We start from the raw sequence: 25,275 nt of genomic DNA, 5'->3' as shown, positions 1-25,275 counted from the left end.
ACGCTAGTATCCTGCTACATTTGTGGGCTTGAGATACTCAAACAGCATTAACAGCTTCACTGCATAGACAATAAATCCATTTTATCTCAAGGGAAAGGCGACTGCAGTTTGACCTATTTTCTGCCTCTCTGCCTTGCAGCCTGGCGCTACGTGGGAGCAACAGGAGGATTCCTTTTCATTGCCATTCAGCTCATCCTGCTGGTTGAGTTTGCACACAAGTGGAACAAAAATTGGTATGTGTTGGGCAAGTAGTTATTTGCTTAAAATTCTGGTGGACTCTGACCAGTACTTTTCTCATAACAAAGAATGTAAAAGTGTCTTGGATGTAGTTTTTGAAAGAAGAGACTTGAATGTCAATATTCAGAGCTGTTCACATTTACTTCATCTACTTTCTCCTTCCCCAGCAGAAGTGTTTCCTCTTCGCTCACTTCTGCTCTGCTGATGTATTCTTAGACTGAATTGCTTGGCTTCCATTAAGTAGTAGTGTCTTAGGATGCAAGGACATCTTACTATAAGTTATTTTATATTTTATATGAAAACACATCTGCTAAGTAGAGTGGTGTAAGAGAATAAAACTGGATTTCCAAAATGTAATAGTAAAACTCTGTGCAATGTTGGAAGCTGATAAATCCTGCATTTTTTTGTCAGCTTAATGCACAACAATTTTTTTTTCAACATGAGAACTTCTAATATGTGTTCAGCTTCTTTCCTGTCATCTAAATATGCAAGATTCCATTATCAACCTAGATACGCACCACTTGGGCATCGATTGACTTAATTTCTGGTTTAAGTATATTTTCTATTGCATTCCTAGCCCTTTGCCTCTCATCAGTTTAAAATTTTTAAATTGTTTTCCCACATGTATGCAGGAACTCCTGCCTCCACCTCCACTCTTTCTGTCTTGCATTTCTTCCTCTACAAACTCTTGCAGTCGTCTCTTGTTCTAGTTAAAATAACACCTGCTGAGAAGGAGTTTTAGCAAACCTTTGGCTTTGTTAGATTCCTGTTTTCAGGGAGGAAGAGGTGAGAACTTGTTATATCACAAATATTTTTAGTGCTAGCTACTGTAGCTGCTTTTTTGTGGATGAAAGATTTCCAGCAGCAGCATTTAAGTTTAGCTCTCTTTACGTTAGATATTCTTTTAAAATAAGTCCTGTTTCCACAAAACAACAGAAAAAAAGAAACACTAAAAAGACTTCGGATCCACCAAACAACCCACTGTGTCAAAACAACTCTTTTAGTTGCTCCCCCTAAACCCTGGTGGTCTTTGCAAGAGGTGTTTGGAAGGTGAAGAAAGATGGACCACACTTCAGCTGAGAGAGACTGGTGGTTAGACCCAAATGGAGAGGAGGCTTTTTGAGTGAAAGAGTAGTAAAACTATCAAGGACGTACAAGGGGCAGAAGAGAGGCCATGTCATGCAATGTGATTCTGCTTTCATTGTGTGGAGAGCACCACTCATTAGCCCAGCCTGGGACACTTTAGAGTTGCCACTGAGGAAACCCCTGAAGTATTGAGCTGAGATATGCTGATGGACTGATCCTAGAGACTGGGAGTTCAAAGGGTTAACACTGGGCTGTAATAACAGAAGGAGGTTGTTGTGATGAAACAGAAGATAAACACTGATGATAAGGAATATTCCCCTCTGTTTCATGGGTAGGAACCTTGCAAGAGTCTGTGATGGTGTAGTGACGCACACATGCTTCGGGAAAGTAAACACTGTCTTCTGTGTTTGAGGATATGAACTATTCAGCTATTAGAATTTTTTATGTTCTGGGGAAGGGAAGACAAAGATAAGATGCTTGTCTCTCTCTCCAGGACTGCAGGTGCAAACCACAAGCAGGTGTGGAACGGTTTGCTTGCCTTGGTCACTCTCATCCTGTACTCCATTGCTGTGGCAGCTCTGGTCCTCATGGCTCTTTTCTACACACGCTCAGAGGGCTGCATGTACAACAAGGTCCTGATTGGAGTAAACGGTGGCCTGTGCCTCGTTGTGTCACTGGTGGCCATATCACCCTGTGTCCAGAATCGTGAGTCCACTGACCTTTTCTCCTTCTGGATTTCTGGTGCTTCCACAGTTGTGTGCCTGGAGGCATAAACCATGTCTGGGTGAAAGGTCTTGTGACCATTCAGAGCTGGTGCTGCTCTTGACTCTTTATCTAGATTGTGAAGTGCTGTTGCTCATTGTCAGCTTGACTGCTAAAACTAAAGAGGTGTGAGAGGCCACATAATGTTGAGAAGGTTCACCTGCTGATGGCTGGCACTGTGTTGTGCCACTGTGTTTCACTGTGTTGTGAAATTTACCTAAGTTTGGCAGTGGTAGCTGTCAAGCTCACTGCCCACTGTTCTACCATTTACTTTTGACTTCTTGTGATTTACCATGTGTTAAGTTTGGGCCTGAAGGAGTTGCCAGCAGTTATTTCATACTTTGTGTGCAGTTAGTGTCTTGCATACGTTGGGCCTGAAAATAGTAGAGTGACTCCAGTAGAGATTTTACAGGCAAATAAAATTATTGTGGCAGCTTGTCAATAGCTTTTGAAAAGCTGCTGCATGTGGCAAAAGCACAGAGGTTATTCTTTATTTACGTGGGAATCTCTAATGCTTTTCTGAAACAGCCAGCAGAACTAAAGGATAGATATTTTTCTCTTTACTGTGCAGTGGAACTGTATCTAAATGGCCTCAAACACTAACTGCCTTAAGTGAAAAATACTGGTGTGCTGTTCTTTAAAGGATATAAATTTCTTTTGCAGCTCGTTTAAGTGTCTACAAAAGTAACTAATTTTCCTCTTTCTTGTAAAGGCCAGCCCCATTCTGGTTTGCTGCAGTCAGGGGTTATCAGCTGCTACGTCATGTACCTCACTTTCTCAGCACTATCCAGCAAACCACCAGAAACTAGTAAGTTATCTAATGCTTTATGTAAATTCTTTTAGATATGCCATGTATTAAAAGGAAGAATTCAGCAAACCTGAATTAACAAACTCAGGGATAGAGAAGTTCTGGATTTGGTCTTCATAGAAGAAATTGCAAATAGTACAAATAAATCTGTGCAGCCAAGAGACTGCAATTGGCACTGCCCATGTGTGTTAAATGCTTTGTTCTAGAGGCACTTAACTTACCTTGAGGGAGTTGCATCTGTTGCACGATTTCCCCTTTCCTGTGAACAAATTTCCCAAAGTCTTGTTGTCAATTCTCCTACGGCAACTACAGATTCTCATAAAGCCGGATATGACAAAATACATTATGTGTTTGGTCACATGATAGGAAAGGAATTGGAATAAATGTCTCTTGGATTCCTCCGGAAGAAGCTGGGTGATCAGCTCTGTCCAGAAGTTTACAAGGTCCAGTTAGTAGGTGCAGGCCATCACAGTGGATACTAATATGACTTTTTTTTCTCCTAGAATTAGTCTGCTAGATAGCCTAGCACTGGACTGCTAATGGAGCAAAAACTTGAGTACCACTTGTAATTTTTTTTTTGAGAGGAAATGTTCTGAGGAAGGACGTGGGGTTATGTTGCAGTTGAGATGATGCTGTTCTTCAGCAGAGTTCCTCATCTCCACTTGCCTTCCAGCCACTGGCATTGCAAGTCAGGAGTATGGAATTCACTAGAGTTTTAAGTTCTTTACACTACAAAACCAGAGCAAGACTTTACAGCATCATTCAAACTTTCCTTTACCCAAATAAATATCAGATTCATATGTTTGGACTGGAAGCATTCTTTTCACTTAGAGAAGATTTTTCTGGTTTGAATTAGTACTAAAACACCCTTTCTTCATTATTGCTCAACTTTTGGTGTTCAATAGCTGAAACAACAATAACTAGATGAAAATAAGCCTACTGGCAGGAAGGAAACGTTTATACAATAAGAAAGGGGAGAGATGGGGAAAAAATTGTCACACTTGGGTAGGTACAGACATACAGCCACAAGAGCATTCCAGAGTTAGGAAGTCAACCAGACAGTATTTAGGTGTAAAATTTACTTATGGAACTTTAGCAATGTTTTGAATTAATACAGAGTTGAATTTAGAAGGCATCTAATTTAGAAGGCATCTGAGTTACTCAAAAGTCTTGACACAGCGTAAAAAGAAAAGGAAGGGGAGGAGAGTGATAAATGGAATTAAATCATTTACCTTGTGATGCTTCATGCTTGTCACAGACAAAGTCTTCAGCAGTTAAGTGAATGCTCTGATTCTTGTATGCATTGCAAGCATGGTTATTGCATTTGTTAGAGTATACATCAAGCACACTCTCAGACTTCCTTGTCTTCCCATGCCTGAGAATTTTCATGGTTGTTATCTGCTCTCAGAGATGCTCTTTCCTCCCCTGTCTGGGTGATGAGGACTCCACATTTGCATGTCAGCTTTCAAGGTGGCATGGGCTAGAGAATGTATAAGGTGCTGGCACTTGCTGTGGTGCTCCAGGCCCTGTCACTCAGGTGTGCCATGAACTTACCTAATGTTACTCATTTGTCAAGGTGGAATTTCCAAATTGGCCATCTTGCAAATTGGACACCTTGCATACAAGGTCTGATGAAAATGCAAGTTACAAGTATTTGCAAAACCCTAAAAGGGTTGTATGTCTTCAGAACGAATGGGTGAACAGAAAGTGGTGTCTCTTGAATCGGTGCTAATTACAGCCTGCCTTAGCTTTTTGGTGCCAGAGTTGGCTAAAACATCTGCCAAACAGTGGACCTGCCTGGCTGCAGATGTGTCCCTGATGGACACAGCTGGAGGAATCTGTACATCTCTGGCTGAGGTGTTCTATAAAGGCTGGTCATCCTTTTTTTTTTCTCTCTCACCTCGGTGCCGTCCCTGCTGTGTGCTGATAAAGCTGTTTGTGCAGCCCTGCAGGGGCATACAAAGTCCTCTCCCCTGGGTCAGGGGACTGACTCTTGAGTTTATGTTTAACCTGGATGTAGCCTTTGCTGTGTTTTTCCCTCTGCCCCTATGAACAATTGTGCTGCCTCAACAGGGGTGTTTCATGGCTGCTGGAAGGAAAGAGGAGATGCCTTAAGCAACCTTGATGGAAAAAGCTCTTGATTTGATACAAGGTGCAGCTGTCATCTCTTGCTTTGGGATGATGCTGCAGAGTACTGTGTACCTTGCCTTGACTCCAGGGAGATATTAAAAAGCCAGGGGCAACTTGGAATATCAAGGACTGAATTGGTTTCATTTCACAGTTCAAAAAGTAGGATTTGCTTACATGTCAAGATAAAAACTTGCCTGTAGCTGGTGCATCTTTTTTTTCCTTGGCCTTTTGTGTGTCAGTCTGAGAACAGGGCAACTACCAAGCACCTTTTTCACTGTGTGTGAATTTCATAGTTGTCCTCAAGGCATCCTTTCTGTCAAATTTCTGGACTGAGGTCTGTCCTATCTTGGTCTTACATGGTTTTGGAGCCTTGGGTGAACTGTTGGCAGACTTCCAACTTACTTCTCAGTTCACAAAACAGTTTGGTTTTTTTTTCTCTTGTTTGTCTGTTGTGGTCAAACAGGAAATTTTAGTACTCTACTAAGTTGCATTTTTGTTTTGCCTGAAACACAGAATCTGCCAGGTCAGATTTACCCATTTTTTTCTCTGTGATCTTTCTAAAAGATAGATAGAAACAACCAAAATTTACCTACCTACTGTCTGATAATAAAATATTTCAATGAAAACCTTCAGTCTGAAAATTACCTTAAAATGCAATGAAAGGAGCTCTGCAAACTGTTCTTTTTATTTGTTCTGTTTTGTGAAGTCCTGGATGAAAACAACCGGAATATCACAATCTGTGTACCTGAATTCAGTCAAGGCCTGCACAGAGATGAAAACCTGGTCACTGGCTTAGGTACTACGATTTTGTTTGGCTGCATTTTATATTCATGGTAAGTCTGGCAGTTTGCAGTTACCTCTCTGTAAATACAATGTTGTGGTGCAAACAGTGAAGGCTTATAGCAGGCCTCATGCAAAATCACAGAGAGATGTGGTATAGAGCCGAGCTGGAAGGTTCTTATGATCCTCAGCTTCAGAATTTTGGAAGTTTTAGCCAAAAATGTTCAAGATAGTACAACTTTTGAAACAAATATATCTCATTAAAATCAAATAGGGCAATTCAGATCTAGAGGCAGAAGGGAAAAAAAATTCCACCTGTCCATGATCCCAAATAATCTCAGCGTTCTTTGATCCTACATTTACGCTTTTATAAGAAAAACTCTGTGCGGTTACATTTACCTAAAAATTCTATCTGAAATATTTGAGGCCTCCTGGCAGAGATTGTGAGTGTCCTTCAGGGTCTTTAAAAGAAACAAAAAGTTTGGGAGGGTTTAGGGTTTCCTTTGAACAAATGACAAGCACAGTATCAGAAGACAAATATATCACAAGACAAATCAGGATTTGCTATTGATCTGCTCTTAAACAAACCCTTCTTGTGCCCATGATGCTCACCTTTCATGCTCACCTTGTATTATTGCAGCTCACTTTAATAAATTAAGTCATGCTCTGGGACAGGGAGTTGCTGGTGATGGAAAGGTGATGTGTCACTTGTTTTGGCTGTGCACCTTGCCAGGAGACAGCACGCAGGTTTTTGAGCAGGTTCTGCTTCTGAATTAGTCCACTTCAATATTCACATACAAAAACCCCTTCATATTTTTGAAGTGAAAACAAGAGACTTACTCTTCTATTTATCAAATATGCATATGTGTTCCATTTTGTTCTGGTATAAAATACATAAATATGGATATCGTGGATTTGTTCACATCAGAAGGGCATTTCCAGTGCCTCAGGGAGGTGTTTCAGGATACAGACAATATTTATGTAGCCTGCTACTGAAGTGTACCAAGTAACTGGGGAGGTAAGCACACTTTCAAGGGGAGTGTTTTGAAGCATTGCTTACCAAGGCTCAGTGTGTACACCAAAGCCTCCCTGTTGTGGGTAATGGGAAGTTTGCATTTCACATCTGAAAAGGGCAAGACTGGGTAAGAAGTGTTTCCTGTCAGAAGAAACTAGAAAGGATTCCCCCCAGACAACTACAGTCATGCAAGAAAGTGATTTCTTGGAACTTGTACACTGACAACAGTTGCTGGTAATTTCCTTTTGAAAACTGACTGCTGCCAGTGACCTGTGAGTTCTCTGGCAAAGCCTTTACAGAAATGCTGAGCCAAAGTGATGGCTGTGAACTGAGTATAAAAGCACTGGTTGTGCACAGCAGGGGAGATCTCTTCTGACTTGCAAATTGGAGCACTTAGATTTTGCTGCTGTCAGATGGTGGTGAATTCATCACCTTTCAGGACTGACCTACTTTTAAGCTTATGCTTCAGTCTGAGCTGGCCAGTGGCCATCTGCCAGGCTGATTTATACCTAGTGCAGGACAAACTTTTCATATACTTAGTGCTTGATGATAGCATCCAGTCAAATGCTTAGCTCAGACATTGGAATAGACTATTTACATTTTCTGTGATGTTGAAGAGTCACCCTGTTGGGGTTATAGTTATGCTCAGGGGTTTGACACTATCTTCTTTTCCTCCTAGTTTGACCTCAACAACACGTGCAAGTTCAGAGGCACTGAGAGGAATATATGCAACAGCTGAAACTGAAGTGAGTTCTTGCTTCTTCCCAGAGGATTTCTGTGCAGACTTTCACCCATGCTTTTACTACTATGGTTTTTATGGCCAGTAATCTGTAATTAGGTGAATACAGAAGCTGGTGTTGGTAGCATGTATCCTGTATGCTTCTGGGTATGGACTGTTCAGAACATTTGTCCACAGTGGCCCTTCTGTAGGTCTTGCTGGTCCCATGGAGGTGCCTTTATGTACTGAAATAATTTGCTGCTATTGGAGTTTATTCAGCGTCGTGCAGACTTCCTATAAATCTTGTGGTCTACATGAGCTCATGTCCTCTCATTTAAAGGAAAAGTGCGCTAGAAGGAGAGCATGCATTCTTGAACATTTTCAGAACTGTTTGCCTTTGTTCTCATAGCAACTATGATCCCAAGTTCTTATCTCTAATTTTTATTTCCATACATTGGTATTTCCTTTATTTTTGCTATAATTTCATCTCCAATTATATTTCTTGTCCCCATTTCGGCTGTACAGGTTTCTTCATTCCACCTGCCTATTTCTTTGGCTTCCTTGTCCTGGGAACACCCAAAAAACTCTGGGAAATGAGTGGGGTTTTGCTGAATAATTTTCCCTTGCTTAGGCTTGCTAGCGATGCTCTTCAAATATGCATATGTGTTCAGAAGATGAATCTCCATCCCTAGTTCTTTCTGCATTGATGTTACTTGTGTTTGCAGTTTTAGCTTCTATTTCACAAGTCTTTAATCAGAGTGTTTGTGAGAGTTCAAAAATGCAGAGGTATGTGCTGAGGCCCTTGGTATTCGCAGCAGCTGGGCATGGGGAAACAAAACACATTTCAGTGTGGGAGTGCCAGGGTGCCAAGGGAACTTCTCTGTGTGAGGATGCTGCGGCTGGAGAGGGTGCCAGTGCCAGCCCAGCCCTTGCTGCCAGCTGGGCAGGGAGCACTGAGACCTGGCATGGCCTGTCCTAGGCAGATCCAGATGGGCCCTGTGCCTTCCCACCCCGTGCTGAGGGGCAGGATGGGGAGCACCGGAGAGAAAACAGCCGCCTTTCCTGCCCCTGCTCCTCCTCTGCTGGCCTCGCACTGTAGGAGGCCTCTTCCAGAGGTGTGGGTCTGTGCCCTATGGAGGAGCGACGGGAAGGCTGGGCACCTTTGGCAGGCGTGGATTTGGGATGTGGCCCCTCACTGGGAGGGGCCATCTCATCAGCCACAGTACTTGCCCACTGGATTAGTTCGGGACCATTGGGTTTTAAAGAGTGTACAAGAGCCACTGAATGTAAATATAAAGAAATGACTGGTGAAGAGCAGCTAATTGCACTCTGATTGCTTTGCCTGTGGCAAAGGGCCTTTGTCTCCCAGCGCAGAGAGGGTCTGTCGATGTCTGTGCTGGAGGCAGCTGAGGGCATTATGAGGGGCTGGGGGCGTGTGCCAGCATCTCTAATGTCATCAGTCAGACCGTGCCAGGGCTTAATTGCAACTGGTTAAAATGTTGAAGAGAGCCCAGTGCTTGCTTCAGAATGCGAGTGCAGCCCCAGGGTATCTCAGGCTGACACTGCAGGTGAGGCTTGTCACAACAAGAGTAGAAGGAAGTGCAGAATAAGGGGTTTACTTAAACTCTTGGACAGTGTTTTGAAAAAGAATGAGTTTTTTGGCTTTTCCTGATTTTATGAACCTGGTGAGTAGAGGTAGTCATGGATATGCAGGGTAAACCTGCCACGATGTTTTTGCTGGATACATTACCTGGGAATGGGAATTACCTGTCTGGGAAAATATGCAACCAGCTGCTGTAAGAGTAGAGAAGCTAAAACATAAAGGTTGGAAGCACAAAGCATAAATATTTATTCATGTGTGTGAGGTATCCTAACCAAACTGGGGCACCCCAAATGTAGTTATACACAGGGGTCTTCTACCCTTCAGGCATTCAGGCGCAGCATGATTTGTCTAATCACTGGCACCCACACCATTATTACTAATCATAATAAAACTTCGCAAAGCAACTGTATTTCTGCAGCAGTCTTGCTGCTTGTCTGTTGATCTGGACATCCTTTAAGTAAGTCTTGAGACAGTTACTTATCTATGATGCTGGTATGGTTTCTAAGGTCCCTATGAAGCTTGCCTTATCTTGGCTGTCCAGGGCCAAGATGTTTTATCCTTCATGGACAGCTCTAAGTTTCCAAGAAGCAAAGTCTTTATTTCCAGGCTGTCCTTTAGTTTATTTTACTTAAGCATGAACAATAACAAAGTCTCCAGTAAAATTCCAGTGCTTCATTACATTGCACTGTATACTGTAAACTAATACAAGTAAACAAAGTTAATACACTTTCGTAGTTTAAAGTCTGATTGATGTGATTGTTATGGAAGTGAATTTTCCTGACAGGGTTCATTGTCTTAATCAGACCAAATTAAAATCCCTGAGAAGGATATTATCAGTACAAACTATATTGTTGATTCAAAATGCTGACTTGTACTGTAGGCTGGTGCAGGAAATAAGTATTTACTGGATGGTCAACACCTTTTATCCATTTACATTACCATTTAACACAAAAAGTGTAAATTTCAGCTTTTCTTTCTCCATCAGGTAAAAAAAAGGGAAATCTTCATTTAAATAAAACAGTACAACCAGGTTTCTGCTTTTACTCATTCTGTTTGTGCTCATTCTGGTGCCATTTCAGCAAAATCTTGCAAAGATAAGTATATTTCAGAGTTACACTGGTGAAGTTGTAAGTTCCAACCAATGCATCAGAACTTCAAAAGTTGCTTGTACTTTTGTCTTAGTATAGAAATGTCCTAAAAAGCACTTGAATGTAGATCTAAATAGATAAGTCCCCTAAATATGAATGTACTTTAGTGTAGCTTTTCCACCATTTTGTCGTAATTGTTTGCATCTGTGTTGGACCTAGAGTTATGTAAAATGGGTAATTTTTAAAGACTGGCTCATTTCTTCAAATTTACTGAGTAGGTTTTTCCAAAGCTTGGAAACTGCTGTTATGAGCTACTGGGCAAATTCTAATTTGAGTTTTGTGCTGGTCGGAAATACAAACCAGGCTTTTCTAAATTAGTGTCTGTAGCTTAGACATAACAGACCTTCTTTCCCCAGCTGTTCTTTGCTGTAGCACAGGTTCTTACTCCCTTCTGTTGTCTGTTCCACAGGTAGCTCGTTGCTGTTTTTGCTGTGTACCTGACGGAGATGGTAATTATATTTTCACTGCACAGTTTACCTTATTTGTGGCTTTTGGACCAAAGCGAAGAGAGTTAGGACACAGCAGTGGATGGAGAGCTGCTCATGCCCTCATTCAGTAGAGCACTGAATGCAAACTGAAGCAGATGAAGAGCTCAAAGTTAGGCTACACAGGGAAGCAAGAGATGTCACAACACCATTTTAAAAATACAAGGCTAGTTAATAATTCATTGAAGTACATTTCATTGTGGCAACACACAAAGAGCAGCCTCTGTTTTTTGCATGCCTGTGGGAGTAACTGGCTGCTGGATTTTTGGCTCAGCCGCTCTGCAGGGCTGCAGTTCAGGAGTGAGATAGGAAGGGAGTGTCCTGTTTGCAGACCTGGTACAATTGGATTATCAGCTTGGACTTGCCAGAAAAATATTGCATAGGTAGAGCAATTTAAATGCTCTCAATGCTCAAAATCTGCTCAGTAAGCCAGGAAGCTGATACAAGGCAGGATTTCAGTGTTAGTCCAGTTTTTGACTCAGGGTTTAGGCCAGTGCCCTGAGGGTGCAGAAATATTTGAGTGCTACTCAGTGTCAATCACACCTTCCTGAATCAGCCATAGATGTTCTGCTGTGTTCTTTGTGAAGCCAGCTGCTGTTTTCAGTTCTCATTACATTTGCACAACTTTCTTGTTTCCTGTATCTTACAGCTGATTCTGAAGAGCATGTTGAGAAAAGGGGAGGCCAGACAGTGGTTTACGATGAGAAGAAGGGCACAGTGTACAGTTATGCCTACTTCCACTTTGTTTTCTTCCTGGCTTCTCTCTATGTGATGATGACAGTAACTCACTGGTTCCAGTAAGTGTGTTTCTTTAATGCTGAGAAATTAACGTCTCTCCGTTGAGAGGGAAGATGTGAACAGGAAGTTCTGCTATTTGGGTGTTTTGTATACTTATGGTAGAAGTTTGAAGAGATATTACAAGTGTTTCTCGGGCATTTTTGAGCAAGATCTTACTCTGTAAAGGGCTGCTGTCCCTTGCCTCCTCTGGGTTAACCTAGTTAAAGTCTTTTGTTTATTGTTAAAGTTCATTGTTTTGTTTTGGTTTTTTTCCCTTAACAGTTACGAAAGTGCTCAGATTGAAAAATTCTTCACTGGAACCTGGTCTATCTTCTGGATTAAGATGGTCTCCTGTTGGTTTTGTGTCTTTCTGTACTTATGGACTCTTATTGCACCACTCTGTTGCCCAACCAGAGAGTTCTCAGTGTGAACAGTAAAAAGGTCATTTTACATTTTTCTTTTTTTCTTTTTTTTTTTCCTTTCTTTTTTTTTTTTTTTTTGGTGGAATGCGGAAACACCTATTACCCACTTATCATAATGTACCATTTATTACCTTTTTAGTCAGACTAAGCAAATGATTGAAGATTTTTTTTACTGTTTTTTTATTATCGTGAACAAGCGTTGCCTAAGGGAACAAATCTATTTTGAAACTTTACAATGCTTGTGTGTGGTGTGTAGAAAACAGTTGTTGCATAAACTGGAATAAGTGAAATGCTTTTCAAATAACTGACAATCCTTCTCTGGCTTCATTGACAAGAAGAGAAAAAATCATGGTGCAGATGTATCTTCTTACTTCCCATGAATATTTGGTATCTTCTAGCAAATATGCATTCATTCCTTTTTATACTCTTTTGTTAACTGGTTTTTTTACAGTTTGCAGTGATGATTTGGACTGCTGTTTTGTACAGCATATAATTCTTGTAAGTAGTATCCAGATAGTTTTTTTTCCAAAAATGTATCTAAATACTTCTGTAGAAATAAGAGAATATATAAGAATTTGACTGCCAAAGCATCTACTAAAAATTGTTTATCGAAGTATTAAATATATTAAGTTATTGTATACCTAGATTGAGAAAGGAATGTACCAACTATAGTAAAGTATTTATTCTATTATTGCTTTCAAGGCACCTGGATATTTTATGCAATTCAGATTTAGCCCAGTTAATAACTGAAGGGGAGTTCTACACACAAATTCTCAAACTGAATTTTGTCCCATTTTGCTTTGCCATGTTACTCAAATGTAGAGTGTACTGCATGGGGATGTAAGATAAAGTACATTCTTTATTCACAATGTTTGCTGTTAAGAAAATGATAGTTAGGGGAGCACTGCCAGTTGCTGTTAAATTTAAAAGTGGGGTGCTTGCTTACTTTTCTACCCTGTTGTTTCAGTTTGTGTCTAAAGATCTCCCAGGATCTTCAGTTCAGTTTCCATGACTAGTTTTATAATATTTTAGATGCATTGATGGTCAGAAAAGGATTATAGTGTGTCATCATCTTTTCTGCTTGTGTGTTGGTTGGAAAGTATTTTTTCTAACTGCTATATTTTTATACTCCTCTGTTGCTATTAGTTTTGCTGTTAGGATGGGACTTGCCAACCAATATATTAGTGGAGACAGAAATTCTTTTGTGGAACTCCTGTTCCAAGCACTGAAGTAAGCAGTCACGCGAAACCAGAAGACACAAATATAACAAGCAGCTGCCTTAGTACAAATGACTCGACCATATTAAACACTACCTTGTCACCTTTTTTTTTCTTTCTTTAAGCAGATGATTTAGTGGTAGAACAATGGCTCAAATGCCCTGAATGCTGAATAGGGTTGAATCCCCATAGTTGTTTACATTCTGGTGGGATGAATTTGTGACATAAGCTAGTCCTGGAGCTGTTTCATGTATGTTCACACACACATACAGTGTGAAATATCAACCAATTTAGCAGCTCTCTCTTTTTAAAAAATATGATTGAGCCTTAAATCTTCATCCACTGCTATCTGCAAAACAAAGAAAAGCACAGCATAAACGCCAAGGGGTTGGCCAAAAGATTTGCATGCCTTAGTTGTTCTGTTGCAATAATTAATGGCTACTGCCCACAAAGTGAGTAATCTTAGTATATTGGATCTCTATTCTGGTTTTGTTTTCATTTCCATTTTTAGCTGCCTTGTTGCTATGGTGTCCCAGGGCTTCTGTTCTGCTTGGAGCTTTCTAGAGATGTGATCTTCCCCACCCTGTGCACTCTTACTTGAAACAAAATCTTCAGGTCTGCAGTCCTGTCCACTTATACCACCTATCCCAGTGATTAGAGCCTCAAAATACATCTGTCCTGAGATCTGAGGGAAGGAGGAGTCTTGGTGTTCTTGTTTGCACCAAGAATTAAAAAGAGCAGTTGAAGTTGGGCTTTGACACTGAGTTAGAAAAGCAACTAATAGCTCTGGATTGGGAGGCAGGTTTTTCCCTTTGCTTCTGCTGGGACGTTCTGATCCTGCCAAGATCTCTGCTGGGATGGAGACTTGTCAGAATGTTTCTGCCTGCCTTTGTAGTCTCACTACACAGAAAAAGGCCTTTTCTGCAGCAGAAAAAGGCCTTTGTTAATGCATATTCAATCCAGAAGCATTTATCTGTTGTGTCTCTAAGATAAGACCTTATGGGCTGTGCAGTGATGACTAACAGTTGTCCCACCTAACTCATAGCAGCAGTTTTGACAAACAGTTTTGATCCAGTGCTAGAGTGTGCTGCAACTCAGATAGTCCAGGCTCTTGCTCCTGCCTTGCCTGATCCCTAGAGGCTTGCAAGATTTGCCTTCTAGTGCCATATATGTTGTGTATAGAAATCAAGCTTTTTTTTTTTTTTCCCCCTAAATTAGCCATGTTTTTTGTAACAGAACAATCAGAGAAATGAGCTTTACAGAAGAAGGCATGCACTATGTCAAGTTATGAGGCAGGGAATAGTACCTGTTCTCTGGTTCTGATGGCAGACATCCCAGTCACAAATGTGGATGATCTTAATACATATCTTGGCCCTTGGATGTTCTTAATTGTTTACGAAAACACTTACTTCATAAAGTATCTGCATCAGGACTTTCTGTACCTCCTTGTGCTCTTTTTTATATAGTTTGTGTTTAGGAAAATAGGTTTTGCTCACAGGAACCAAGGCTGTAAAAAGAAAGTCCACAGTGAGGCATGAGTCCATTCTTGTTACACAGCACTCACCTCACTGAGTTGCTCTTTCATCCTTTCCTACTACCAACTCTTGACCTTAAGCATCTAGATCTGCATGTATACATAGAGTGGGAATAGGGCAGTGCCTGTTTACACAGTTTTGTCTACTTCTGAGCAAATTTTTTGGGGAAAACCCCCAAAAAGAGTAACTCAAGGGCCTGTATGTCCATGATGCCCCAGATCCAGCTGTGGACTTCCAGGCCTTTCTAAGGAATCAGTAACTAGTGGCACCTGGTTGTGCCAAGCCTCTAGTTCCTCACCAAGACAAGGCTTCCTGCTGGCCAGGTAAATGTTACAGCCTTAGTGTTTGCTGTAAAATCTGTACTGTGAACTTCCATGTGCAAGTACACTACAAAATCCTCGGCTCGGGTCAAGGAAGTAAATTCCCAGCCCATAGATTCTGAACAGTTCATGCAAATGGGCTTTAAAAAAAATTTGCAAGTGCCTTCATATACCTACTGCTGTGATAACTATTAATTCAGGTGGCACTAGAACTGGGAAACCTGGACTGAGCCTCTGACTGGGTGATGCTGCCTTGCATGTTACACCAGGGTGTACAAGGCACAATCAGACCCAGGGTGCATGTGGAAGACCAAATAATCTGTGCTTGACAAACCTTTGGGGATAAGACTGCTTCAGATACTACTGTGCAGTGGAAAAATAACTGAGAAAACTCACAAGTAGCCTGATGCTTTTGTAAATAAATGAGTAATTTAACATTCAAGCTGTAAACAGGTAACTTTCTCTTCCCATACCTGTAAGTGCAGGTGACTGTCTGCTGAAGCAGTTCACTGCACAGTGTCTATGCTGCCTTTTGCCACGATTGTTCATTGAATTTGTTCCCAGATGTAAGCGGTGCAGCACTGGCTCCTAGTGGGTTTGGGCTGTGTGAAGTAAGGAAGCATACAAAGACAGCAAGACCAGAGAATGCGTCCTATACTAAATTTCCTCTATTTAAATTTGAAATAATGCTGTAGTTTAGTAGACTCTTGGAGGAACAGGTAGTGTTGACAGAAGTTCTGCTGGGAAAGTGAAACAATTTTATTGGCTTTTTCTATGTTTTCAAATTTGCCATCATAAAGTCTATTTGGGACGTCACTGCTGCACTATCGTCTGAGACTGGAACAATTTTAATTTTCCTCATGAAGACGACCAAAAGGCACAGTCGTGACTGGTTCTTGTTTGGGGTAAAATCAGTGGGACAGACTTGGAGAGCAAGTCTTTGAATCCAAGTAACTGGATTAACAAATGAGACGATAAAACTTTACTAGAAATGTGTGGAAAGCAGATGGATATGCTTGTTTCCTGTTTGCCACATAGTTCCTCAAAGTGTGCAGGCAGCCCTTGCAGCTGGATGCCAAGTAAGGAGCTCCACTGCAGTCACACATCGAAGGTATTGCATGTTTGGGATACTCTCAGCTTTCTCCTTCCAGCATTTCCACGAGGTTCAAACAGCTTGTGCGTACCCAGTTGATGTGGTAAATCTTGTCTGGGTTGGGCTGCTTTCCTCTGAAATGCATGATTCAGCGTTGCAAATGTATGCATAGTCCAGAGAGAGGGTTTGTCCCCTCACAGAATCATAAACACTGCATGTCTATTTATTTATTTATTTAGTGTTTTAGCACCTTTTTACAAGTCTGTATGTGCTTTGAGATTATAAATTACGCATCTGTAATGTAATTGCTTTGCAGCTACTGCTTCAGCCATTTCTGGGCTAGAACATTGTTACTAAGGAAGCAACCATTGCACTTGGGAAAAAGCTGGTTTTTAACAGTTCTATGGCTTTGAATGATGGGATCAGGAGAATTTGGGTACTTAAGATACTGCTGCTTGAACTTTGGCGAGGAGCCCAGAGTATCGTGGGCATCTCTAAACAGATCAGCAACAAAGTAATCCACTGACTGTTTTTAAACTGTGCTATAAAGATTTTGTAAGCTGCTAGGCTTTTCTCCTAAGTAAGTTGATGAAGCAAAATATCATAAGACTGTACCTATGTAGCTAGATTAGTTAAGATTATCCATAACTAAAATTTTGCTCTGATCTTTCCTTCCAGGCTTTAGAATGTCTTTTGCTTGTAGGCTATATCTCCTTGTTTTAGTTGCCTTTTTCTCCTTGGATTTGTTTTTTAAAGGCATTGTAAGTCTGCTTCATTCCCAGACAACCTGCTGCGTGTCACATGGGATATCTTTGGTGCTAGAAACTAGCAAAGACCTCTTTGCCAAGTCTTACTGAGCCTTTCCTTTTCCTAGCAGGACAACCTTCAGCACTGAAGCAGAGTCAAGGATCATAGTTTATTACACGGATCAGTTTTCCTTTGTGAAAACTGCTTGTTTTCTGAAGTGGCCTACGAGTTCATGTGAGAGGGAAACACATAATCAATGCCATGACATTTTACTTCTGTTTTCAGTTTTGTAAACAGTAGTTAGAATTCAGTGTTTCACATGACTGTACAACAGAATGCCAGGGGTCAAGTGCTTAGAAAGCTTTGGCTTTTGCGACTTGGAACAGGATACATAGCTTGGGAACTGCTATGTCTCTGCATTTTCTACATCCTCATGGCAGAATGCCCAAGTGCCCCAGGATGGGGATGTAGACACACTGTGCAGAGTTCAAAACAGCAACTTTGAGAGGCTGGTATGATGACTGCTTTGCAATGCCCGAAGAAATTCTATAGGTTTCAAGTAGGCCTTAAATCCCATTTGTTTGGGGTTTTTTATTGAATCTGGATTTGATTCTTTCTACACCTGTTCAATAATGTTGTTTTTAAAAAGTTAGAATTTATTTCAGATAGAAGCCACGTTGGCTTCCTACTGCCTGCCAGTCTCCGATAGTTCCCAGTGCATAGCATACAGACAATTTCACAGACTTGTTCAGAGGCCCAGTCGTCAGTCGCCAGCACTCCAGCAGCCTAAAGCTTCCAGGGCTTTTGCTCACCAGAGCTGCAGGGTGCAGCAGTGCAGCCATGCTTTTGCCAAAGAAGCCTCAGTGTGAAGCCAAGAAGAAAGTGTGAAGCCAAGAATTTTGGAAAACTAAGGTGAAATAACAGAACATTGTTCATACTGTAGCTTTAGTTTTCCTCTTACGGATACAAGTCCAGGTGCTTAGGTGTCCTTTGGACATCCATGCAGACTTAAAGCAAGGAGAATTAACATACAGATGAAGTCATTCTACTTTAAATATACAAGCTGAGAGAATAATTACTAGGAACATATGGGTTCAGATCCTGCTTTTTGTTCACCACCAGTGTGGGGTGTTCAGTCCTATATATGCCATGTTCAAAAACTGGATGCAAAATAGTCAAAATGTAAACACAATTTCTTAATGGTGAGGGGATTTAAATTAGTCTTTTTCAAGGTTCTTAATATCTCAAGGGAACTTTTTGGTGTGTATGTGTGGTTTTATTTTATTAAGCTGTAGCCCAGTGAAGTGGAAGTTTGCTAGTTTATTTAACTTTTTTGCAAGTGTTGTGGTCTTTAGTAACTGTAATAGTTTGACTTTTAAGGATTGGTAAAGATTGCAGAATCATAAGATCTTAACTGTAAAATAGTCAACAGCTTTGCCTTTTTAAAGCATGTTAATGGTTTTTATGGACACTTCCTTTTGTATACTGAGTGAATGTATTGTTATAGATTTAATGTTAATTGGACCAATAAAATTTTTCTTACATTTGAAATGAATCGTTTTATACATTAAAGTTGTAAACTCAATTCATTCTAGGAGAAACTTAAAAAATATGTAAATATATGAGCTAAGCCGTTACTGAGCCAGTAGAAGTAAATTGGTTGGTCTTTTTTTTGTTCACTAAATTTGGGTGTTGTTTAACCAAAAAATGTAGCTTTAGGGAATATTAGATGGCCTCACTGTCCCTGTTATTTTTGTATTTCTCCAGAGTGTGATACTGGACAATGGCAGATTGCAGAGATTGGTCAATGGCATCTGTTCTGTACAATCCATGCCTGAGATGTGTAAGATACCCTGACAGTGCAAACAAAGTACTTCAAGGTCGATGTAGCACTGAAGCTTGTGCAGCTGTTTGAGACAGAGATCTCTGATGTTTAATATTTTTTCCCCTCACTTGCCCAGATGGTGGGGTGGGCAGTTGTTGAATTTGACATGCTGAGATCCACACTAGGGTAAGTGCTTTGTCTTCAGAGGTGGTGGTTCCTTCCCTCTCACCATCCATGTCCTGTTTCAGCATGTGCCAGCTGCAGCCTGCCTTCTGGTACTGGTGGCACCTGTGCCAGAGAGCTGACCAGACCCACACCAGGACACAGTTCCCTGTGGTTTTGAGAAACTGCTGACCAAGCTTCGAAGAGTCAATGGTGGCTCTTACTCCCTGTGCAGCTGTGGTGCATGAGAGCTCTGGTGCATGCAGCTGGAAGGGTGTGTGTTTGGAGCTAGGAGCAAAGCAGAGACAGGTTCCTTAGTGGTGCTCAAGGGCTGAGACAGTCCTGTGCTCCACAGCCTCTTACCAATCTGCCCAGTCCTGCCCTCAACCAACAGCTCAGCATCCTGGCAGGACGTTCCTTCCTTGTGATTCCAACCAGATGGTCTTCAGGGAGCAGGAGCACTTGAAGTGTGTTTGCCATGGTGTATGCAGCACACAGGAAAGAGTTAACCTTTGTTGAGGTGTTAGATCCTGGTACAGAAGCTGCAGGACTCTGAACTACTCAAAGTAGTTACAGCTCCTGCTCCAGCTGAGAGCAGCCCTGCTGTGCAGGCGGTGGGGTCAAGAGTGAGCTACATGTTCAGTTTTAAAGATGCGAGATTGCAATGTCTTCACTTGCCAGAGGCCACACATTGAGCTGTGTCTGCTTTGTACTATAGTCCAAAAAGGGGTCATGGACAAGAGAAGCTTGTTTAAATGCTTTTAAACAGGGACTGCACAATCTCTGATGAGAATGTGAGAGGCAGAAGGTTTCCCAAGCCCAGACCATGATCTTCTTGGGGCAAATGTTTGTCTGCAACAGCTGGCTTTAGTCTTGAGCTTGTAGGTGGCCCAGCAGTTGGTGTATCAATGTAACAGACATAGGAAGCTCCAGCATCCCATCATAAGGTCCCAATAGCACCTTGGGACACAAAAGTTCTGGCTGGCTGACCTGTAGTTAGTATCTGTGGCTGCCCGCAGAGCAAGCCAGTATGTTTTCTGTCGGGGGAGGTTAGAGGCTCACAGCTTCACACAGTTACCTTTGACAACAGCATGAGAGGCAGAGCCTGTATCTCATGTTTCAGCCTCCAATGTCCATGGACTGAAAGAGGGCCTGGAAACAGGCAAGCTCCATTGTGGTAAGCCAGCTGATAAGGCAAAGGACCGGGCTGCTGCCTCCCAGCCTCTGCTGAGCAGAACTTTGGAGCCTGGCAGGGATTTGAAGGCCAAACGCAATCATGTTTTCTGATGGAGCTGGTGTGTACTGCCTGTGCTGCAGACAGGTCAGGGTGGGCCAGACGTGTCGCATCCACTGTGAGGAGACCACTGATGCAAAATGTGAGCACTGCAGGCCCCAGCTGTTCCTCACTAGTGGTGTGTGTGAGCATAGTGACTGCCTTCTGCCTGGGCTGTGCCATTCAGAGAGGATTTCTGTTCGGACAAGGGGGTCCTGGTGAAATGCAAATGTATGATAAGGAAGATGTAAATTTGTTTTACAGTGTGTGTTCTCCTTCATAAATGAACAATACTGCAGTTACAGCCCATGTTCAGCCAGAAAAAAAAAAGTATTTTCTCATCTTTTCAGCCTAATTTGGCAATGCCCTCTGTATTGCTTCAAAGTAAATAGCCTTTCAGTCCTCAGACATCTGGGGAGTGGTTGGGTTTAGTGAAGCCAAGAGAAAAGGACGACTGAAACTGGAGGACCTTTCATCATGAAGCACGGAACCAGAGGAACATTCCTGCATCATGCTTTTTGTAGTGGGACTTTAGGATCCCTTGTGGGGCAGATCCCAGGGCCGCCCTGCTTCAAGAAGCTTTGGCAATGCTGGACGAGTCCATGGGAAAACTCTGCAAGTTACCAAAGCCTCTGATAACTTGTAATATCCTTAGGGTATTTTTATTGTACTGAGAACAGGAAACGTTTTTTTTGCTGTTTAATTCTCTCACCTGATAATTTAATTCAGCATTACCCCTGTATCTTTGTGCTGGGAAGGAGCTAGGGCTGTTCATTTTCCCAGGGCTACTTCCGATTTTAAAACTCTCACTGTACTCCTTCCCTTTGTATTTCTTCCCTTCCCCTCCATTTCTGACTGTCCTTTTAAAAATAACTATCCTATAGTTATTTTTAAAGTATATAATTACTTTTAAAGTAACCGCTATCTATTCAACAGTCCTTGGAGCTTGTTCTCCCTTCCTAGCTCCGTTTTGAAAGAGAATGTAGTAAAAATGCACACTGTATTAATACCTTCCTGCACTTCAAATTAGAGTGTGCATTGTGATACACTTTCTTTCGGCTTTCTGGTTTCAGTCCTTTCCTAATAGTTACTAATGTTTAATACAATGTTTTGGGGTTTTAATTTGGTGACTTCTTTGCATAATGTTGCAGTACCTACCTAGAGAGCTCGGCTCTGAGTGGCTACAGGTTAAAGCCTGGCTTTGTGTATGTGAAAGTTAGGATTATTTTATCTAGGTGATTCCGCATTTATTATCTCTGTAGTCTTTTTGCTTGTTAGTTTTAGTCACATGCAAGTCGTAGGATGTGACTACAATGCTCTGCCATCAGTTTTTTTTGCTTTCACAGGATGTGATACAGTTACAGTTTTTGGGAGTAGGAGGGCAGGCAGGTCTAAGAGGAGGTCTGCCAAAGATAAAAGTCTCCAAAGGCCTTAAACTGTTCTAAAGGGGATACAGCTTGTTATAGGAGGCCTGGAAAGGTATTATTTGGCTTAGCCAAACAGCTCCAAACCACGTCATGACAGATGCAACCTGTTTATGAAACATTCAAGGTAGAGAAAGTTTCACTTTCTTCCCCACCCCGTTTAATACTGAATCCGAAAAGGCAATAAATTCAAACTTTTACTGAGAGTGTTTTAAGCAGGTTGTTGCTCCATTTACATGCAACTCTCTAGATTTTAGGGCAAATTTGAAAACAAGTGAGGCCCAAATCTATTTTATCTCCTTTTTATTTTCACTTTTATACAAAAAAAAATTCTGGCATAGTCAAATCAATGAGAACAAAGCTGCGGTTGCACTCTGACAACAACAACAATCATATAAGGATTTAAAATATATTGTTTTACTGTTTGCAATAGCAATGTTAGTTTGCTTTTACTTTTTAAATATCCCCAACACCAAATTGCTGCGCTTGAAATTCTTGGAAGTCCTCTGGGATGGTGTCTGAAAACAGGAAAATATGGAAAAGTTTATTCTCTTCTGACAAAATCAAGGAGCACTTAAATTACCCACCTACTCTCTTTTTAGGTAACATGTTTCTTCTCTATGTTTACACATTAAGAATGAACAGGGAGTATTATCAGTTTTAGCTGTACCCCACGGAAAAAACACAAAGAGGCTAACGAGATAGTGAGTGCTACAGTGCCAGCCCACAAGGGTATACTATCAATGTTTAAATTACATATCTCTGAAAACTTTGTGGCCTGCACTCCTAAATTTTTATCAATAAACACCAACCAGAAAGCCAAGAGAAGTGATTGTCTTGCTCTGCATGCCAGACACATTTTTAGTGTCAGCATCTCTGTTTCTCATGTATCCTAATTCAACTTCCCTGTGATGGTTTCCCAGGTCACAAGAAGGGACAAAAAGCATTAACCACAGGACCAACAGCAACTGCCATAAAGACCTGAGACTTAGGCAAGGGAGCTGGAGATGGACCAATGGCACAAGAGTAGCTACAGTTCTGTTTGAAGTGTTATTTGCAATCTGCTTTTGCCAGATCCCAGAACATTTTATCTGGACACCCACAGAGCAACCACAGAGCTAAAGCTGCAGCCAGAAATGGAGCCACAGCAGCAAAGCTCAGCTGCATGACCTCAGCTTCACTCTGATTTATTTCCACCCTTATGCAGGAGAGGTAGCTCTCAACTCAAAAAAAGGATGTGTATATAAACACACACAATATGTAGAAAAAAAGGGGTAAGTCCTTTGCTTTTTGTTGAGCACTTTTTAAAGGCTTGAAATGCCTTTCAAACCTTTTCTGCAAATGTAGGAACTTGTCTGAAATGAAAGCAGAGGTACTGGGGGGACTCCAGAGTTTTTGAGTGGGTTTCATTGACTTAATGTAGCCCCTGCAGCGCAGCCACTTGCCTGCTCATTGCCATGTAAGTGTGACTCAGTGGCAGCTTTGATGCATGATCTTGGGGAAACCACAATACTGTTGAAAATACTTATGAAGTAATTTTTATCTGTAAGCACTACTGTCTAGAAGTTCCCTGTTTAACTGTGACCTCTAGGAGCCAGCCTAGATGTAGTGAGTGTCCAAGTACCAGAGTCCATCAGCATAACATGCCACAGAGCGGCCATGTCTCTCTCCTACAGTCCTGGACTTGCTTTCTTAGATCCACAGAAGGCAGACAAGGAAACTAGTCCAACTTGGATGGTAAATCATTTTCCAAAGGCTGGGTATGCATGCTGAGAGGAGATGGGGCAGTCCCTTCAGCCCCAGTTCAAGGTAGTTGAACTGCTGGGGCAGAAATACCCTGAAATTAACAGCTTCTGTGTGAGTGACCAAGGTCTGAGTTATTTTATATAGCAGATGATCAGCGCTAAGCTAAAAGACTCTTCTCCCAAGAGAAGTGAGCCAGCACACTCCCAGAGAACCAGGAGCATTCCTACATGGGAGGAAAGGCATGTTATGGTCTTGTACCCCAACACACAGGATGGGCCAGCAAGTGTGCAAGTGACACTGATGCCTGGTTCCTGAGCCCACTGGCTCTCCAGGTGTTTTTCACCTTGTATTTAAAGCTCAAGACATCTACATCCATGATGGTGTCACTGTATTTACTGTGTGCATACAGCTCTCACAGTCAGTTGGTTTTATATAACATTCCTAATTCTCTGATGACAGTTATTCCACTCAGTTGGCACAATCTTTGCAGCAGAGTGACTGCTCTGGGAGGAGCAGCTGTGAGGTGTCTTTTCCTGTCTGGCTGGGCTGCAGTGTGCTGCTGGTATCAGGGGAGGCATTTCACAGCTGTGAATAACTTGTGAAGGAAGGGCAAAGGAAAGGATGCAAAATGGCTTAATCCAACAGCCTCGCTACTGGTTCTTAATGGTTGCTTGCTCATTATTAGCTAAAATTACATAAGAGCAACATTACCATTGCAGCGGTATTTCAGGTTGGACCAAATAATGTTTTCCTGAGAGAAGCAGAAAACTCCAAGCCGTCCTCCACGCATCGTGGTGTCTATAGTTACACCAGAGTCTGCCACTAGGTCAGAGCCTTCATAAAATCTTGCCCTTAATGAAAGCAAACAGAAGCTCTATTAGGTCTCTTTTCTAAGGCTGCAACATTCCTGAAAGTAATGTTGTTATCCATGGAGACTCTATTCTTGGACATGCTATCCCTCCACTGTAGCCCAGGGGAGAAAAAGCAGTTAAGGTAGCTCCTCTGTAGGCTGGGAACTGAAGCAATACTGCATGCTGGCAATAGCCAGACAGGGAGGGTGTTTTGGGGGGTTCTACATATCCTAAAGCCTTGGAATGTTTCTTTTCCTGTAGTCAGTTTGGCTGAGCACTTTAGCTCTTGAAATTTTCCACAGTTGATAGTGATAGGAGAACCAGACTAGATCAGTTGAAGAGGGCCAGATGGATATCGTCTCACACAGTTTGAAGCTGAACTTTTTTTCTAATAGGAAAAGTTTCAAACAAACCATTGGAATCTTAAACTTGTCTGTGAGATTTCTTTAAAAATGTGAATATGATTAACTCCAGGAACTGTTTTGCTGATCTAGCATCTTCTTGTTAGAAAACGCATCAGCAAATTCTTAAATAGCTCTGTAGAAGCTGCACCCCACCAGCTCCCCAGAGCGTGCCCTGTATGGAGGGCTTGAGCAGGACCACACTGGAGCCAGCTGAGCTGTTTGTTGCAGCACTGTCCACACCAAATGTTCTGCCTGTGGGGTAGTGGGATGACCTAGAGGATGATGAGCCCAGAGAGCCCTGTTGTGTATGAGGATACTGCTGATCAGACCTACAAGAAAGTAGCAAGTGGTGAAGGAAATGAAAAGTTCTTGTGTCTTTTCATAAAATAAGAAAAAAAAACCCCAATTCCTGTTATATTTCTGAGTTTATTTACTGATTTGCTGAGGCAGTTCAAAATTATTTGTACAATGAATAGAACTTGTTGTCTTGCAAATTTCCATGGGAGAGGCTGGCTCAAGTGACTTTTTCCTAGGCTTCCTTGAAGCCTCGGAAAATCTTTGCTAGACACATAGTGGTCTGTGGCTCTGGCCTAACCAGACCACAGCGAGAATGGACAGAGAGCTGGCAGAGGCGCACTTTAGGCCTGTCTGCCTTTTAAAAGTTTTAAAAGATTCTGTGACATGGGCTTTGCTACCTTTCCCAGTTA

At 41.7% G+C, this 25,275-nt stretch overlaps 2 protein-coding genes across 5 annotated transcripts in view; one reads left to right on the top strand and one right to left on the bottom strand.

Annotated features, from left to right (window-relative positions):
• The window catches only part of SERINC5 (serine incorporator 5), a 69,488-nt gene that overhangs the window by 42,265 nt on the left and 1,948 nt on the right, over positions 1 to 25,275 (top strand). For 2 of the 3 annotated variants that reach the window (XM_085042724.1, XM_085042726.1), the window contains exons 5-12: positions 140 to 233; positions 1,817 to 2,028; positions 2,798 to 2,893; positions 5,730 to 5,856; positions 7,498 to 7,564; positions 10,697 to 10,736; positions 11,422 to 11,569; positions 11,832 to 18,434. In XM_085042724.1, the coding sequence (XP_084898850.1) occupies positions 140 to 233; positions 1,817 to 2,028; positions 2,798 to 2,893; positions 5,730 to 5,856; positions 7,498 to 7,564; positions 10,697 to 10,736; positions 11,422 to 11,569; positions 11,832 to 11,979 (932 nt within the window). In that variant the 3' untranslated portion in view covers positions 11,980 to 18,434. Of the gene's footprint in view, positions 1 to 139; positions 234 to 1,816; positions 2,029 to 2,797; positions 2,894 to 5,729; positions 5,857 to 7,497; positions 7,565 to 10,696; positions 10,737 to 11,421; positions 11,570 to 11,831; positions 18,435 to 25,275 lie in introns of those variants that run through there. The other variant, XM_085042725.1, reaches the window with a different exon arrangement.
• The window catches only part of THBS4 (thrombospondin 4), a 40,102-nt gene continuing 36,695 nt past the window's right edge, over positions 21,869 to 25,275 (bottom strand). For both annotated transcript variants that reach the window (XM_085042722.1, XM_085042723.1), the window contains exons 21-22: positions 24,025 to 24,164; positions 21,869 to 22,085 (exon numbers count right to left, since the gene is read on the bottom strand). In XM_085042722.1, coding sequence (XP_084898848.1) covers positions 22,024 to 22,085; positions 24,025 to 24,164 — 202 coding nt within the window. In that variant the 3' untranslated portion in view covers positions 21,869 to 22,023. The remainder of the gene's footprint in view (positions 22,086 to 24,024; positions 24,165 to 25,275) is intronic.

Source organism: Lichenostomus cassidix, chromosome Z, assembly GCF_008360975.1.
Source record: "Lichenostomus cassidix isolate B80296 chromosome Z, HeHo_3.0, whole genome shotgun sequence".
Lineage (NCBI taxonomy): Eukaryota > Metazoa > Chordata > Aves > Passeriformes > Meliphagidae > Lichenostomus > Lichenostomus cassidix.
Note: the sequence above shows the minus strand (reverse complement) of the source record. Positions and strands in the feature narration are given on the sequence as shown.